The sequence below is a fragment of the Rhinolophus sinicus genome, chromosome 12 (genome assembly GCF_057876585.1).
Source record: "Rhinolophus sinicus isolate RSI-liver-muscle chromosome 12, RSI-T2T, whole genome shotgun sequence".
Classification (NCBI taxonomy): Eukaryota; Metazoa; Chordata; class Mammalia; order Chiroptera; family Rhinolophidae; genus Rhinolophus; species Rhinolophus sinicus.
The window spans coordinates 13,355,083-13,374,581 of NC_142512.1; the positions used below are offsets into that span (position 1 = coordinate 13,355,083).

General features: G+C 37.0%; 1 protein-coding gene across 9 annotated transcripts in view; it reads left to right on the forward strand.

Annotated features, from left to right (window-relative positions):
• MYH10 (myosin heavy chain 10) overlaps window positions 1-19,499 on the forward strand; it is a 133,848-nt gene that overhangs the window by 13,075 nt on the left and 101,274 nt on the right. For all 9 annotated transcript variants that reach the window (XM_074320490.2, XM_074320489.2, XM_019745120.3 and 6 more), the window contains exons 3-4: window positions 10,410-10,566; window positions 17,283-17,310. In XM_074320490.2, coding sequence (XP_074176591.1) covers window positions 10,410-10,566; window positions 17,283-17,310 — 185 coding nt within the window. The remainder of the gene's footprint in view (window positions 1-10,409; window positions 10,567-17,282; window positions 17,311-19,499) is intronic.

Consider the following 19,499-nt stretch of genomic DNA (forward strand, 5'->3'; position numbering starts at 1 on the left):
AATTTTTCTCAATATTTTTTTATGGTTTTCTTTGTAGAGGCCATGTACATCTTTTGTTGGATTTATTTTTGGGGATTTGATTTTTGGATGCTATTTAAATGATGTTCTAAATATTGCTTTTTAATTGTTACCATTATGTACAAATAGTTGCTATGTTTTGTACAATTAATTGTATGTTGACTTTATATTCACTGACATTATTAAGTTTATTTATTGATTGTAATAGTTCAGCTAAATAGTCTTTAGGATTTTCTATGAGTGTATTCAATGTCCGCAAATAATGACAGATTTCTTTCTCATTCCTATATATTTCTTTTGTCAATGAAAGAAAGTCCAAACCTATAGAAAATTTTTATGAGTTTGAGCCAAAAAACTGAGGAACAGCCCAGAAACTAAATTGCAAAGGATTGAGAAAGTGCTCTGGAGAATGGCAATTTTGCAGTTTTTTAATACATTTGGAATCAAAGAAGAAGATTACCTTAAATCCATTGGTAGTAGATTAAGAAGGCAGGGGAAAGCAAAATGGGAGAGGTGTCTCTAGGATTAGATAAAAAGCAAAATGGAGAGATACATCCTTGTTTTACATTGGTGGGTACAGCATTGTTAACATTTAACATTTACAGTAAATAGATATGATATGTGGCAATAAGAAAATGAGGAGTTTTGGGGTTGCCTGTGAAGGTAGTTATGCTTCTGAGAAGGCTGGAAAAGATAGTTACTGACATTCCAAGGGTGTTATCTTATGTGCACAAAAACAGCGACAGGGCTCCCTTAGGGCAAAGATTAACCTTTTGTTAAGGAATCTCTAGGCCCAGAATGTGAGAACCCACCATGTCCTGCCCAGTTATGAATTTATGATCAGACCATCCTGTGTGGTTACTCAGTCACTGAGCTTACCAGGCCTGCCACATAGCCCTCTGAGCTTGTCCGCTTTGCTGCATAGCCCCTCTTTTCCATTCACACTTTAACTTGCTTTATTGCACTGTCCAGGACTTGCAGTAAATGTTTGTTGAATAGAAGTAGTAACCAGAGGCATCTTTGTATCTATCATTCCTGATCTCGGAGGGAAAGCTTTCAACATTTCACCATTAAGATGATAATTGCAGTGGAATATTATTCAGCCATAAAAATAAAAAAAAAGAATGAGATCTTGCCATTTGGGACAACATGGATGGACCTAGAGGGGTAGGCTAAGTGAAGTCAGTCAGACAGAGAAAGACAAATACCATGATTTCACTTGTATGTGGAATCTAAAGAACAACTGAAAAAACAAAACAAACTCATAGGAACAGAGAACAAATTGATGATTGCCAGATAGTAGGGGGCTTGGGTGAAAAAGGTGAAAAATTAAGAAGTACAAATTGTCAGTTATAAAAATAGCCATGGGGGTGTAAAGTACAGCATAGGGAATATAATATAACATTGTAATAACTGTGTATGGTGTCAGATGGGTACTAACTAGACTTATGGGGAGGATCAGTTTGTAAGGTATAAATGTCAGTGTTGTACACCTCAAACTAATATAATAGTATACGTCAACTTTAATTGAAAAATAAATTTAAAAAAATTTTTTTTAAAGAATGATGTTTGCTATAGTTTTTGTTTTGAATATTCTTTTATCAGATTAAGGGAAGTTTCATTCTGTTCCTAGGTTTTGACCTGCATGGATGAATTTTTTTAAATCCTGATTAGATGTTAATTTATCAAATGTTTTTCCAGCATCTAATGAGATGATAGTGTGATTTTCCTGGTTATTTTGTTATTGTGGTGAAATACACACACACACACACACACACACACACATTTTAGTGTTAAAACTAGCATTGCAAGGACCAAGTATTCTTTTAGCATATGTATAATTATTAGATTCCTAGCTTCTGTTTACTAATATTTTGTTTCGGACTTTCGCATCTGTGTGCATGAATGAGACTGACTTAAAAATTTCCTTTCTTATAATGTCCTTGTCATATTTTGCTGTCAAGATTATTCTGGTTTTATGAAATGAATTGGGAAATATTTCATCTTCATGTGTCCTGGAAGATTTTGGGTGGGAGTGATCTTACTTATTTTAAAAATAACAATGTAGTTTTCTTTGTGGTTAAATTTTTCTTTGATAGATGTAGAACTTTTCAGATTTTAAATTTCTTGTATCAGTTTTGATAATTGTTTTTCTAGGAATTCTTCTGTTTCATCTAAATTTTTTTTAATTTTTAAAAATTTATTTTTTCAGTTACAGTTGACTGTCAGTATTTTATATTAGTTACAGGTGTACAGCATAATGGTTAAACATTTATATAATTTATGCAGTGATCCCCCCATTGGCCTAATTCCCACCTGGTACTATACATAGTTGTTGCAGTAACATCTAAATTTTCAAATTTGTGAGCGTGAAGTTGTTCATAACACCCTCTTATTTTCTGTAGGACTTGTAGTGATGTTCTCTTTCATTCATGGTACTGATAATTTGTTCTATCCTTTTTTTAATGAGTCTTATCAGAGGTTTATCAATATTATTAGTCTTGTCAAAGAACAGACTTGACTTTTGTTGGTCCTCTTTTCCCTTCCTTCCTTCTTATCTATCTAACCACCTAATTCCGTACCTTTCACACATTTGTTTTATTTCTTCCTACAGTCATCTGCTGTGTAATAATGTTTTGGTCATGATGGACTGTATGTATATGACAGTCATCTCATAAGATTATAATGGAACTGAAAAATTCCTATCACCAAGTGAGGTGGTAATGTCATAGCGCAACACCTTACACAAATACTTACCTTTGTGTTACAATTGTCTACAGTATTCAGTACAGCAACACTACAGGTTTGTAGCCTTAACATACTGCACACGTTTGTCCTAGGAGCTATAGGGGAACAGGATTTGTCACACCAAAAATGTCTCTTTGGCATAAGGATTATTTTAGGCTGATTAATTTTAAGAAATAGCAGACATGGGAGTAGCTCTGAAAACCAAGTAGAAGGTACCCTTTGTAAAAGATACTTACATTTGTAAGGGAAATCTCCATCTGTGAGGGTGTTTCCCTCTTGTACCTGGAAGAGGGGGATGACCTTATCTCTGGAAAAGCTTAAATATTCAGAAGACATAGCTGCATAACAACCTTACCCTTGTTTACTGTGCTTTTCCTGGTCACCTCCTGTGACTGACACCCCCACCCCCAACATCTTTTTGTCTTTAGCTGGAGCTGGTATTTAATGTGGTGGCTTCAGCCATTTTGGCGAGTTAACTCAATTTTCCTGGGTCTCTCCCATGGAAGGTATACATGTTATTAAACTTTTATTTGTTTTTTCCTTGTAATCTTCTATCACAGGGATGTCTCAGCCAGGAACCCAGTAAGAGAGAAAATTATTTTTCCTCCCCTACAGAGCAACAGGTTATATACCGTGTAGCCCAGGTGTGTAGTAGGCTGTACCATCTAGGTTTGTGTTAAGTTCACACAAGAACGCAATCGCCTAACAACACATTTCTATGGGTTTAATTTGTTGTTCATTAAGTTTTGAGATAGATACGTAGATCATTGGGGTTTTTTTCAGGTGGTCATTTTCTAATATGTACTTTAAAAGCTATAGTTTTATTGTAAGTAATAAGCTTTAATTAGCAGTAGTCTACAAATTTTAATATGTTGTGTTTTTATTCTTCAGTTCAAAATAATGAGGATGTCTTCATTGACTCTACAGGTTACTTAAAAGTAAATTGCTCACTATCCAAATTAAGGGGATTTTCAGGTTTATTTTGGTATTTCTAATATATGTAATCCCCCAGTGGTCAGAGAATAGAAACATTCAGAGGAGAATGATTTCAGTCCTTTGTAGTTTGTTAGGCTTGCTATGTAGTCCTCATATGATGAGTTTGGATAAGAAGTCATTGTGTACTTAAAAAACACACATCTGCAGTTAATGTCTCTTATATATGCAGTGTCGTTCAATCTTACATGTTCTTAGGTTTTTGGATTTTTTTCCTGCTTGTTCTGTCAGTTACTGTTAACATCTTTCTTTCTCTTTTTAGTTTTGTCAGTTTTTTCTGTGTACATGTTGAAGTTATGTAACCACATATGTAGAAATGTAGAATTTTTATATCTTTCTGGTGAATCATCATGAAATGATCTTCATTTTTAGTAATGCTTCTTGCAAAGTTTACTTTGTTCGATGTTAGTGTTTGCTTGGACCTCAGAACACTGGAACTCCATTGACTCCTGACTCCCAAACTTACGTGTCGCTGCTGTTTATTTCTCTGTATTTTAAAACCCACGAGCTACTTATTCCATCTTAGTCAGTATCCATTTAGTTTTATCCATTTATTTTCTATTACTTTTCATTTTTTTCTACATCTCTTAGTTTCCATCTTTCATTTAGAAAAGGTCTCTATTTGTCTGACAGTGTCTGTATTTCATCTTCATTTTTTAAGCTTTTTTTCCACCTGGATTTAGATTTGAAAGATGGCAGTTGTTTTCTTTCAACCTTATGAAGATACCATTGCATTGTGTTCTGCCTTCCATCTTTTATCTGTTGAGCATTCAGCTTATAGTTTTATTGTTGTTTCTTTGAAGGTAACATTTTTTCTTTGTACTGGCTATTTCTAAAATTTTCTCTGCCTTTGGCTTTCAGGGGAACAGGATTTGTTTGGCTTTCAGGGGAACAGGATTTGTTTAATTATCTACTCTGATATGCTTAGGAAAGCTTTTCTTTTGTACATTTTGCTTGGAGCTTGGAGCATTTTTGAATCTGGCTTTGATGCCTTTTGTCAGTTCTGGAAAATTCTTAGTTATTATCTCTTGAGATACTGCTTCTACTCCATTCTCTTCTCCTTGGACTCAAATGCCTCATATGTCAGACATTTTCATTATGTCCCATATATCTCTCACATTCTTCTATATTTTCATCCTGTTTTCTCCCATGCTTCAGTCTGGATGTTTGCTTCTGATTAAAATGTCAACTAACTAATTCTTTCTTCAGCCATATCTAATTTGCTGTTAAACACATCCATTGAATTCTTGATTTCAGTTACTGTTTTTCTGCTTTAGAATTTTCATTTGAGTTTTCTTTTAATAGTTTCTAATTCTCTGTCAGAATTCTCAATCATGTCTTTTAATTACTTGAACACATTATAAATAAAAACAGACTCACAGGGGATCCAGATGTATTATCTTTTCATTATAACTAATAATTATCTTATTAGTTATACCTGTTGCCTTATGTACCAGTTATTGTATATAAGAAATTATGAAGGTAATTTGACGATCTGGATGGCATTAAGCTCATTCTAGAGTTCTGCTTTGGGTAGGCAGTTAAGCTAAGGGGGCTAGCATGTGTCCATCAGTCAGGGATTAACATGTTTCCCAACTATGCTGCAGGCTGGTCTACTTCTGATATACTTCTAACTCTTAGGGTGTAGCCATCGGGGTCCCAACTGAAAGCCTGGGGTATTACCCTCATCCTGGGTTGCCAGAACTTTTAATTTTGTTCTAGCCTTGCATGCTGCTGAAAGTTCTGCTCAGCTTCTTGCTTCTCAGCAACAGTTTCCGGGATTTGTGACTATTATCTGCCTAAAAAAGAAGAATTCTGTATCGTTAAATATTCAATCACTTTTCAGATTTTCCTTAATGTGTCAGAAATGTTTATTATAGTTGGTCTATTCAATTCAAGATCTAGACAAGGTCAATGTATTGTAATTGGTGGTTATGTCTCTTCTAATCTACATATCCCCCCCCCTTTTTTTATTTGAAGAAACAAGGTCAGTTGTGTTGTAGAATTTCCCATATTTTGGATTTTATTGATTGCATTCCTATGGTGGGTCCAGATGCTTGGATTCAGAAGGCATATAATGCCAGGTTGTCTTACACTTTATGATGTTGAAATTGATCAGTGAGTTAGTAGTGAGTCAGTTTGGGTTTTGGCAGCCCTATTTGTGCATTGGGTGTGTCCTCGTCTGCCATACACCTAAGGGCTTTAGCAGCCAGTGGTGAGCTCTGTCCAGATCCATTATTTCATTAGGGGCTGCGAAATGGGGGCAGTCTAATGCCATCACTCCTTCTGCGTTTATTGGCTTGACAAGTTCTTTTTAACCCAGTATATATTACCCTTCCCCTCCACATGTACACAAAGTTTTCTTCAAGTTTATTTTTTATTATTCTTTTTACAAAGTTTTAAAAAGACTTGCCTGGAATGCCCATCTCCTCTCAGTATTGGGAAATTTTACTTATCTTTTAAGTGCCAGACCTCTGTGTTAGAAAGCAGGGATAGGTGTATACACTATTCATAGATTGAAAGGATTAGAGAACCAGGAAACAGAGGCAGGTGTAGATGTCATGTCATGGCAGGTGTATTGCTCCTTTTCCCCAAAGGAGCAATAATGATTAATATTTTAGTTACCCTTTCTCTGCTCTCTATATTTATCTGTCCTCTAAGTATTTTTTTTATTGGTTTTACCTGTGTGCCTCTTTTTATTATTTGTTCTATTTTTCTTTAGGTAAGAAGTTCTCTCAGAATGGGTCCATTCTCACTTGATTTCCTGATATCCATTCGGCTTTTTTTCCCCCTCCACTATGGGTTATTTTTTATTATTTCAGATGAACCATTACAGTTTTTCCTTGCCCTAGTCACCTCTTTTTTTCCTTATTGCATTTCTGTTCCATTATGTAGAATTCATATTATATTACATTCTGTTGCAGCTATAAATCTCTTTCCTAAAGTTTTCTTTTAGCTTATTTTGTAGATGCTTTCCATAGGTAATTTCTTTCTCAGAATCTTCTGGATGATGATTTATCTTCTCCTTACTAACACAGGGTTGGTTTTTTGTGTTTTGTTTTGTTTTTTAACACCCATGTGAATTTTATCTATGCAAATGTGTGAGTGGATTATTCTTTCTTTTGGGTGGTTTCTTCTGAGAGCTGCATTTGGGGTGTAGGTTTATGTGTTGCTCCCAGTTCAGTCTGTTCCTTATCTCTGCTCCATTGCAGTGACATCTACACCTGCCTCTGTTTCCTGGTTCTCTAATCCTTTGAATCTATGAAATAGTGTATACACCGATCCCTGCTTTCTAACACAGAGGCCTGGCACTTAAAGGATAAGTAAAATTTCCCAACACTAGACAGGAGATGGGCATTCCGGGCAGAGTGACCAGCACATGTAGAAGCAGGAGGCATAAAGCAGCATAGCCTGTTAGAAAATCACATCGTTTTTTGTGCCAATATTTTTGTATATTTCTCTAAAGCATGTAATGACTTTACTTGGTGTCTTAAAGGGTATGCAAACTTGTCCCGTAAGCCTTTGCAGTTCTTCAGAATTTTCTCATGGCTTTAGCAATTCAATGTTTCCAACTGCTCACTAGGCATACTACTGGGCTTACCTACTATAATAATGAATCCCCTTTTAACATACTACAATCTCAACATGTTAAAAAGGGATTCATTCTTTTTTCTTTATTTACAGTAACTTTTCCAGTCTCTAAAGCTTGAAAACCTTGGAGTCATCTTTAACTTGTCTCTTAAATGGTTTTCCTCTATTCAGAGTTACTGAATGCTGTTGCGTCTCCATCCATGATTCATCCCTTCTCCATTTTTGTATTGCCTTTTCTCTCATCTAGGCTGTTACTGTGCCAGGACTGTTCGAGCTGTCTCCACTTCCTGCTTCTCACCTCTTGCCCCTTCACTCTATTTTCCATATGGCTGCCAGATTTATACTTTTTCAAAAATGCGTTTTCTTTCCATTGCGCTTCTCTCCTGTACTTCTAATACCTAATCGCCTAGAGAGGACATCTAAATTGTTCAGTTTGACCTTCCAGGCTCTTATCTCTCACATTCCACAGTACAAACAATTTTCAGCTAGACTGGTCTTTTCACTCTGCCTTGGATATATCCTGTCACCAAGTGTTATGCTCTTACTATTAATGCTCTTAACTATTTAATGCTCTTTATCCCTCCTTTTGACCCAAGCCTTCAAAAAGACCACCCAGGTCTGAATTTTGTACCTAGTCTTATAGTTTCTGACAAGATGGCCATGTTCTGCTCCAGTAGAGTTTCTCTACTGTTACAATTCCTCTTCGTCTGCCTCTTTCTCTTTTTCTACCACCCTCTTTTTAGTGCCATATATTGTGCCTTGTTTATTTACTGTATATTTGTTGCCTTCATAACTAGAGTGTATTTTTCTTGAATGTGCTTAATATCTTGTGTATTTAAATATTTCAGTGGAATTTAATTTGAACTCTAAGTTCTCAGATAAGTTATTTTAACATTGCCCTCCTCCCATGCGCCTTGGGGAAGACAAAAGTGATATAGTATCAATTCAGTTATCATTTAGCTAATTTTCTAGACAGAAGTTAGCTCTTTAAGCACATACATTTAACTTCTACTTAACCATTTATTACTGCCCCTCTTTGGCAAGCACAGGATGCTGATGATTATTTAATCTTGCTTTTTGATGACTTACTCATATTTGAGACATGCTCACTTTTGTAATCCTAGTCCTCAGAAAAGTACCCAACATGTGGTAGAAACACATGTTGGAATTATTTCTGATTAAAATGTCATTGTCATGATTTGTCATCATGCCATGCGCTCTATGGGAGTTTAACTTTCTTAGAGTTTTTTGTTTTGTTTCGTTTTTTGCCAGTCTGCAATTATTTGCCTCTTATAAAAGTACAGAATCTGTAGCTTCATGATAGACGATGTTCTAATTTTTGAATGAAAAAGAGGCCATATATATATATAGATATATACCTATATATACATATTCATCAAGATGTATAGTTATGATATGTTAATTTTACTGTATATAACTAAAACTAAATAAAAATATTAAAATATTCAGATTGCCCTTCCTCCGCTTTCTCACCCTTAATACAATCTTTGTTTTTATTGTCTCCGTTGCCTTTTTGTCCCATGGGTGGCAGAGATGAGCTGGGCTAGTTTAGCCTAGAGACTTGATCGTGAGAAAGAGCCAAGTTGATGATGTGAGAAAAACCCTAGTTAGCCTGGGTTCTGAGTCGTGTGCTGTTCTAAGAGAAAGCCAGCAGTCTGAAGATCTAAGTGGTCAGCAAAGGAGAGGAAAGGAATGACTCTGGCCTCAGGCAAACAGGGACAGATGTCCATCTAGTCAGTTCATCTGTCAGGCAGACAGCCCAATCAGTGACCTTAGGGCAGGGCTCTTTGCCTTCTGTCCTCTCTTATACCTCTAATCTGGTAGGAAGGGCATTCCACGTTAGAGCCTAGACTGTGAGTTAAGGAAAGAGAGAGAGGAGAACAGCCACAGGGATAGTTCTGATCACTTAACAACCTATTCCGGCAGGCTTTCATTCTCTTGTTTTAGCACCACTAGTAACTGCAGTATTCAAAGTAGTCTCTAGAGTGCCTTCTGGTGGCAACTGCCAAGGGTTTCAGCCCTTAGGAACACAGCTGTTAGTTAGAATCCCCCTTAGTGTTTTCCGGGGAAGCAGGCCATGGCGCTGAACACCATCCGTTCTCAGCCTAGTGTAGTGTCCTCCTGCCTTTGGATTCGGTCTGCCCAAATCACCTAAGTAACAGGTTGGCTTCATAATGCGACGGAGTGCCCTTTCCAAACACCATTAGTCCCTCAGAGGACTGGAGCAACTGGCAGCAATCCTAACTGTTCTTGTTTTTCCATAATTCCCAGGGTCGATTTTGTAGATTATGCTCAGAAATCATTCCATGTGAATTTAAAAAATCTAAAAGTCAAAAGTGTTTATAGTATCAGTTGTGAGTACTGATTACCGTACTGATCAGGAAAGGTTTCTATTTTCTAGACTAGTGGCACTTAAAAATTAATGAGAACCCCCCAGAGAGCTTTTGTTTATGTTTCTAGATATTTACTGTAGTAAAAATTAAAACAAATTCTTAAAATGTCAATTCATGTAAAAATAATAAACCATTTATTTAAATAAATTATCTTAAAAATAAATGAATAACAAGTTAACAAATTATTTCTTATGAAAAAAAACTATAGTTTCCAAAACAAAAATTAGAAGAGTACAAAACTTTACATTTTGGTAAATCTCTTTAATAATCACCTTTTCAGATAATTGTGGATATTCTTCTTTGATACTACACCCCAACTTAACAAATGGTATTTTCTTAAAGAGTAGTTGCAGTGTGGAATCTGAGTGTAGACAAATAACATATTGTTTGAACCTTATAGTAGCCCTGTGAAGTCATGAAGCGTATTATTATTTCCATTTTACAGATGAAGGGATTGAATCCAGGAAAGTGCCACTTAATAAACTCTGAGAGAACTACTTGTGGTTTGGAATTGCCCATCGTGGGCTAGATTTAATTTGGGGGATAGATTAATCATTCAAAGGATAAAGGCTCCTTGTTCAAATTACTGTGTGGTTTGTCTGATATATGCATTTTTTAAAAAACTGTACTTTATTTTTATTCTAGACTTATTCTGGACTCTTCTGTGTAGTCATAAATCCTTACAAGAATCTTCCAATTTACTCTGAGAATATTATTGAAATGTACAGAGGGAAGAAACGTCACGAGATGCCTCCACACATCTATGCCATATCTGAATCTGCTTACAGATGCATGCTTCAAGGTAACTGGAAATGTCAGAATGCTCAGTATTCAGACTTTCTTAAATGTAATTAGGTATTTTATTAGATACTAAAATCTTTTCAAAAAAGATTAGACTTAAAAATCTTGTTAAAAAAGATTAAAAAGTAATAAATATGTATTGTAGAAAATTATGAATTCTTAGGATTAGAATGGGCAAAATGGCCATTTTTTATAGGAAGCTGGTATGTTTGTTGCTTCATAAATACTTCACGTTAATTTTTATGTTAAAAAGCATCTAGTTTTTATATACACTTGATCTCCACCACAAGCCAGTATAATAATCAAAGCTCTAGTGTATTAGTTTTTAAAACCAACAGGAAGAATAATAGAAAAGATGGATGCTTCGTTGGGGAAAGAAAGATGATAAAATATTTCTGATTTAAATGCATGTAAAGGAGACAACAAAAGTTAAAAAGCATGTGTCGAGTTGGTTGATTTTTTATTGTTTTCTTTTGGATTTAGAATGAAATATAAATTTGAAGAGTCATTTATTTGAATCATGGCTTTAGACACAGTGGCTTATGGAGGGACATTGTTGTAAACCAGGATATAGCAGTTTTGAATGCTCAAAAAGACTACATTGCACATGAGACTTCCTAGTGCTATGTGAAGTCATCTATAATTACTCCACCTCTGCCTCCTTGTATTTTTTTAAGTTCTATAAGGTTTAATAAAATCTATGCAGTTCTTGTGAAATAGTTCCATGATCATCAGAAATGACAGGATATGTTATTGCATCTACCTTTCATCAAATTGCAAGTCAAGAAAAGGCTGTCCTGGTGACTGGGTTTGAGGGTAGTGTGAAGAAATTAAAGTACAATACCCACTTCTTCAAGTTTTATTTGGATACTTTTGTATACCAGTTTCTCTGAGGCAAGTAGGAAGGACTTCAAGACTAGAATAATGTCTCAGGTTCAATACCCCAAATCAGCTTAAGAAAAGGTGAAATTTAATAACCTTTCTTGGGTTCAAAGCCAAATAATACTAAGAAATGGCTATAGCTGTGATAAATTGTTACTATATAATGGAGAAAGAAAGATTGTCAGCTTCTTTGGTTTTGGTTCTGTCTCTATTAAGAATAATCTTTATATACAGAAAAACATTTGTATAAATGAGAAAACTCTCTTATATGGAGAAGAAACTGGAGAAAGTACACCCCTTCTCTAACTGAATCCATATTTCCTCATCTAAACAAATACATTCTTACAACTGAGATTGTTGATCCTCTGGTCTTTGAGGTACTATATTGAAGGGAAGTTTCCAGAAGGCTGGGACAGGCTCACACATGTAATTCTAATTTTTAAAAGGGAAGAAACTCCAGACTGCTGAGCTTAATACAGCTGCCAGGAAAGATTCTAAAATCCATTGTTAACAGTCTAAAAACAACATGAAAATATTGACCACATTACTTCCGCTTGGTGGGAAGGGAAATACAGTAGATAGTATTGTGTTAACAGGGAATTAGGACTTCTGCATGGCATGTCACAGTCTGCTGTGCTGTCCTTGTGGCTGCTTGCTGAAAGGTTGTACTTGAGGTGCTGATAAATGACCGAGGTTGGCCAGGTAGGACAGGGTGTGTGCATCAATGGGCTTGGACCCTTTCCTACATCTTTACCAATATACTTAGAGAACGGGATGCAAACATTTGTAGATGACATGAATCTGGGAGGGAAAATAAATCATTTGATGAAAAAACCCAGTATTTTAAAAATGTCTTGACAGCTTGATTGGGGAACTAGATCTAACAAAATACTTAACAGGGATAAATGTTAATGTCCCATTACTGGGTTCTCAAATGAACTCTGTGGATACAGAATGAGGAAGATGTGGCTGACTAGTGTATCGTAGTATTATTAATACCATCATTAATGCTAAAATGGACATTTATTGAATATTACTATGTGCCAGGCACGAAGCTAATTGCTTCATGGGTGTGTTATTTAATCCACAACAATCCTATAAAGTAAATAGGATTACTGTGCCTACTTTATGGAGGTGTAAGAAGTTAAAAACTTTACCAAGAAAATGTAGACAGTAAGAGGTATGAGCTAGGATTCAAAACCAAGGCAATGTGACACATTCTTATCCACAAAAATAAATTTCTATGTGAAAGTTAAAAAGAATTATAGTAGTTGGTAGCTTTGATGACATAATGTAAAAGTTTGATACATAAAATAACCCACTCTAACCAACTCTGTTATAGTCCATTCTGTAAGCAGAAGGCTACCTGCGGATGTGCTCCATATACAACACAATTGGGTGGGGACATCTGCTGGGGTAGGTCAGTAGCACATGCAGTTGCTGATGAAGCTCATACCACCTTCCAATGCTGATCAATTTAGGTTTTCAATTACAAATGTTAGCAAATAGCTAAATGTAAATGGGCCTATGAAGAGGTTCTATAGCTGGAGAGGGGACCATGCAGAGGATTCAGAGCATATGGTTCCACTGAGCAGTTTGTTTTTTTGTTTAATACAAAAACAGAAGACAGCTTAATTTTTTTCTTAAGTTTGGATTCTAGGGGATATTTTATCAATAAAATGCAGTGTGCCTGGCACATAGTAGTTGCTCAAGAAATATTCAATGAATGAATGAAAGTTCTTAGACATAAATTTGATTACAAAAATTACAAACTCAGTTTTCATTAGATTTATGCCTAACTATAATATATACCTTAATATAACTAAGGATTTCTTGTTTTTAGTTTTCAGGGGAACTTTAAATTTTTTAATTTCCAATTGTTCACCATTAATGTATAGAAATATATATTTTTTAAATATACTATATATTGACATTGTATTTTGCAATCTTGCAAAACTCATTCTGGAAGGGTTTTTTTTTGGAGCTTGTTTGGGATTTTCTTTGTAGCCAGTCATGCCCTCTGTAAATAGAGACATTTTATTTCCTCCTTTCCAATTCTATGCTTTTAATTTTTTTTCTTGCCTTGTGGTGTTGAGTAGGTGTGGTGAGAACAGACATTCTTATTTTATTCCTGATCTTAAAGGGGGCGACATTCAGTGTTTCACCGTTAAGGATTATGTCAATGAAAGGGTTTTTTGTAGATACCCTTTATCAGATTGATGGAATTCCCTGTATTCCTAGTTCGCTGAGGTTTTTATGTTTAATCATGAATGGATGTTGAGTTTTATCAAATGCTTTTTCTGTATCTATTCAGATGATTATATGGTTTTCCACTTTAGTCTCGATACAGTGAATTAGATTGTTTGCCGTTTGGATGTTGAGCTAACCTTGCATTCTCAGGATAAACACGACTTGCTCATCTTGTGTATGATCCTTTTTATATATTGTTGGACTTGATTTGCCAACATTTCATTAAGAATTTTTGTGCCATTGTTTATGAGAGATATTTGTATGTCATTTTCTTTTATTATTATGTCTTTTTCTGATTTTAGTATTAGGGTAGGGCTTTGTCTCTTAGAATGGGCTGGGAAATGTTTCTTCCTCTTCAATTTTCTGAAGAGTTTATATAGAATTGGTATCATTTTCTTTTCCCCCTTCAATATTTTGTAGAAGTCACCAGTAAAGCTATGTTTTCTTTTGGGGAAAGTTTTTAATTACAAATTAATTTTTTTTATTGAGGTACAATTGACATATAATATCATATTTCACAAATTCAATTTCTTTACTAGATATAGGGCTTTTCAGGTTATTATTTCTTCTTGAGTAAGATTTAATATTTTATCTTTCAAGAACTTGTCCCTTTCATCTTCACTGTCAAATTTTTTGATATAAAGTGGTTCCTAATATTTCCTTATTATCTTTTATCTATGGCATCTGTAGTGGTGTTGTTTTGGTAATTTGTGTCTTTTTCCTGATCAGTTTGGTTAGAAGTTTATCAATTTCATTGGTTTTTCTCAAAGAACCAGCATTTTGTTTCATTTTTTTCCTTCTTTCTGTTTCCTTTTTCATTGATTTCAGTTCTTCGCCATTTTCTTCCTTTTACTTATTTTGGGTTTGATTTCCTCTCTTCTAGTGTTTTAAGGTAGGGGTTGAGGTCATTGATTTGTAACCATTTTCACTGTTGAAAATACAGTTTAATTCAACATGGATTTATTGAGTACCTCCATAAATGGTATGTAATTCTGGAGAGTTGCTTTGGAAAATGGGCTATCAAATGAGTCCCTAGTCTTTAGGCTAGTTGCAATTTGGGAAGTAAAATTGTTTCCCTTAAATATCAGTATAAGGCTTTGTTTGGTTACATTTGTAGGTTTTTAGAGATAAGCTTATTGTAAACTGTTGCAGTGCTGAAGCTGGTCCTTGAAGGATGTATTCAGTGTAGCAGAAGGCAGGAGTCATATAGTCACAGCCGGAGAGAATCCTGGTGGTCATGAAGCCCATTCCGCTATTGTATTGATAATGAAACTGAGGCCCGAAGGCAGTACATACTAGACAGACAAAAAAGGAGACTAGATAAGTCTCACTAGAAGAGAGTCATTTTGTTTTATTTTTGGTTGGGTGGGGGAGTGGGAAGCATGGGGGCAATAAAGTATGGAATAGATCGGAAGGGTTGATTATGGTGGAGTAGGCCTCAAATACCAGACAATGATAGCGTGTACAGAAGCAAGAAGAAAGCCTTTCTGAATGGATTAGGAGGCCATTTAATTTTGGTTACTTTTGTGTGTGTGTCTGTGTGTTTGGGTTTCATGTGTAAACCAGTTCAGAAAAGCCATAAAAAAGAAAAAAGCTTGACGTAGTGGAGTTCTATAGAAATTGCTCAAACCAGGAAAATTTAGGGGTCTGAGGGTTCATATTTAGAGTGAATAAGCAAAGACTTGTTAAAACCTAGTTTTATAGGTAAAGAACTGGAAACCAGCAAGGAATCAGTACCTCATTTATAGATACGTAGTTTGCGGCAGAGATGAAACTAGAACAAAAGATTCCAGTTCCCACCACCCTGCCGGTGCCCGGTGTGGTACCTAGCACTGAGTTTCTCTCAGCATAACTAAGGCTAACAGTTAATTCTGGCAATAAAGAAATAAGACAGTCTCTGATCTCGGGCAGCGCGTTCTACTGGGCAGGCAATTGGCGGTCTTGTTTGTCTAACTCCAAAGTATGGTTAAAAGAAGGAAACAGTGAGGTACCTAAAAGAGAGTGTCTGGAAAGGTTCCCCTGAGGAGATACAGCTGAGCTGAGCAGGAAAGGACACTTGGAGATATCCAAGTAGTTGTGGATCTAGAAGGAGCGTGTCAAAGAAAGGATATGGCGTGACCTCTGGAAAAGTGAACACAGGAGGCAGACGTCAGCTGTGTACCATGAATGCTGCCAATGGCAGCCAGAAGGAGGCTAAGACAGCAGTCAGGAGCTACAGGCATACCTCACTTTATTGCGCTGGGCTTTGTTGTGCTTCACAGATGTTGCGTTTTTTACAAATTGAAGGCAAGACCCTCCACCAGCAAAAAGATTACCACTCACTTACTGCAATGCTCACTTTATTGTGGTAGTCTGGAACCGAACCCGCAATATCTCCGAGGTGTGCCTGTATTAGGAATTAAATTAGGTTTGAGGGGCTGGGCAGTATTTATACATATAATATAGGAATGGATTTGTGTATTTTACTAATATTATATGACATAGTGAATATACTATTTCTCTTTCACAAATGTTACCTATGCCTGAACTACTGTGAGATCCTCGTGGAGCACCTGAGGGCATCCACCTTTGAGCACCTGAGGGCATTCACCAGAGAGAAAGCACAGGGAGGGGCAAAAACGCTACCTGGGCCAGGCCCCATGACCACAATTCCTTTTGAAGCAATGGCAAACTTGGGTAGTAGTGTTGAGAACACAGGGTACTAGAGGCAGACCCAGCTCGTTCCCACCCCAGCATCCTTGCCCCTCAGTAGTTGTGTGACGTGGGAGGATCACCTGACCTCCCTGGGGAACAATTTCCCATCTAAAGTAGAGATAATGGTGCTCGTAAGTGATTGGAAATCATGCATCCTACACTGGTGGTTCTGTCCATGGGCTAGACGTGGGTTTGAATTTCACCTTTTCATTTGAAAAACTGAGTTGAATACTTAAATCACTGATGACTTTAAAATCATTAGATTTTTTTCATTGTGCATTCTTCCTTATATTTTTGTATATATTACATTTTGACTTGAGACAGTGGCTAAACTTCATATAGATGTTTATCTTCCTTCAGCCTCCTTTGCTATTCAGTGTTTGATACTAGGTTTTTTCTTCTTCTTTAAGGTCAAATTAATAGTGATTCCTCTCTGGTCGTGGGTATTCTTGAAGCCATTCTGAAAGGCGTTGATCTTCCAAACCTGGCCCTGCCTCAGAATCACCTAGGGAACTTATTTAAAAGTGGGATTTTTTCATCCCTATCCTCCCTGAAAATGATTGAGTAAAGGTGGAGCTCCGTGAAGTACATTGTTGTAAAACTTCCCAGCTGAGCTTGATAAGCAGCAGGGTTGAGAATCAAGGTTGATGAGGCATATAAAGCCTTCTAAGCCTGGTTGTTATTTACTCCCAGAGAATCTGTCATGAGAATAAGAGAACTTGGCTGGATTTAGGACTGTGTAATAGGGCTGGTGAAAAGTTAACTTGGCCTGAAAGGAGTAGAGTTACTAATATTTTATAGGCTGTTACTGCAACTTTATTGTATCAAATATTTTTAAAACCAGGCAAATGGTCACTTTCTTTTTTTTGTTTGTTTTGTTTTGTTTTATAGATCGTGAGGACCAGTCAATTCTTTGCACGTAAGTAAACGTTGATTTTTCACATTTGTTTTTGATTCTGTTGGAAAGTAAAGCAATTCACTTTTTGTATGGAGGGAGGGGATGAAGTAGAGCAGTAATTTTTAAGAGTTTGATGTAAACCTTGTAGTTATGATTTTAAGACTAAGATACTATAAATTGCTTAAATTTGGTATTACTGTTTGGTTGTCAAACTGGGCTTTTCACTCATTTCATAATGTTAATCTTTGAAACTTACATCTTTAGTTTGTATGTCCAAGTGTTGACCTACTGAATGTTTCAGTAATTTATCCATGTTACCCAGTAGACATTATTATTATGTGCCTTGGGTACTGTGTGCTAAGTACTAGAGTCAAGATGGAATAAAACAATATCCATGGAAGGAAATGATTAGATTTGCACATTAGAAAGACCACTTTGGCTATAGTGTGAAAAATGGATTGGAAGAAGAATTAAAACAGGAAGAGCAGTGAGAAAAATATTCGGTTATCTATAAGGTAAGAGCTAGTAGTGACTTCAGGTAGAGAACTGGTCACGAACCTAGACAGAAGTGGATGAATTTAAGTGGTATTCAGTTTAGGAGACAGACTCACCAGGACTTGGTCATTTATATGCCAAGAAAGAGGAGCTAAGAGAGGATTTCAGGATGTCTCCTGACGTGGGAAGGTAGGGAGGAGAGCAGATTTGGAGTGGAAGATGATGAGTTTGGTTGAGGACACATTGATTTAAAGGTGCCTATGGCTCATCTATGTGGAGCTGTCCACTAGGCTATTGGCTATGTGTATGTGGAGCTCGGGAGGGAGGAAGAGAGACAGAGAGAAAGAGAGCTCTGCCAGCAATGCAGATTTGGTGAGTCAGCAGCCTAGATAATAGTGGAAGCCATGCCAGTGAGTGAGATTGTCTTAGAAGAATGTGTTGAGAAAGAAGGCAGAGTATGCAATCCTGAGGAAAAACGACACCGAAGAGTCCGGCAAAGGACGAGTTGCTGCAACGACGGCTAAAAACAATCCACCATAGAGGCATGAGGAAGGCAAGAGGGTATGGTGACAACAGCAGCCAAGGGGAGAGCGATAATTCAAGAAAGAGGGAGTGGTCAGCATATTAGTTGCTGTTGAGATTCAGGGACATATACAGAAACGTGCATAGGACTTAGCAGGGGAGCATGGAAGGTGGTGGCAGTGGGCTGGGGAGGGAGGGAGAAGCCAGATAGCAATTTGAGAAATGAAGGGGAAGTAGAAAGTTTTTTTAAAACACCAAAAAGCCACTTTCAAATAGTTGGAGAAAGTGAAAACAGTAGTACAGTCATACCTCAAAGATCTTGTGGGTTCCGTTCCAAACCACTGCAATAAAGCAAGTATCGCAGTGAAGCGAGTTGTAATCTTTTTCCTAGTGGAGGGTCTTGTGTTCAGTTTGTGTAAAACTTGACACCTGTGAAGCGTGAGGACGTGAAGTGCAGTAAAACAGGTAAGCTTGTAGTCATACAATAGTAAGAGAAGGAGAGAGGATTTTTGTTGTTATTGGTGGTGTTTTAATGTGGGAGAGAGTAAATGCTGATGAGAGGGAGGCAGAGGCAGGAAGGGGACAACTGAGGAGCAAGGAAGGCGGGGAGATCAGAGCACAGGTGGGTGTCCGGGCGGGGCGTGGATGTGGGACAGGTGACTCCGACAGGTCGGGAAGACAGGCAAGTCCTGATATAGGTACGTAGGGGTCGGGAGGGGGATTGAGAAAGTCCTTATCTAATGGTTTCTCTCTTCTATGAACATTTGATATCTAACAAGCAGGGGAAGGAGTGGCAGACTGGGTTTGAGTCAAGGAGAGGTAGAAACAGCTGGTACTAGTCTGCTTTGTTGTATAAATTTCTTCTAGCGTTGTTTAGCCTCTGGGTTACATAAATTAGCTTTTCCTAAACGACAAACCACCCTGAGATTTAATGGCTTAAAACAGTTTTCCCAGGGATTGTGTGGGGCTCAGATGGGCGGTTCTGCGGATCTGGGTCAGGCTGAGCTGTCTCACCTGGGGCTCCCTCCTGCATCTGTCACCTGCTGGGGCACCTGGGGGCTGGCTGACTGTTGGCTGGAGCACCTTGGTTTCTTCCTTCCCCAAGCGTCCCCTCGTTCTCCAGCTGGCTAGCCCTGGTTTTAATATGGTGGCGTGATTCTAACAGCGGCAAGAGAGCAAGCTCCAATGTGTAA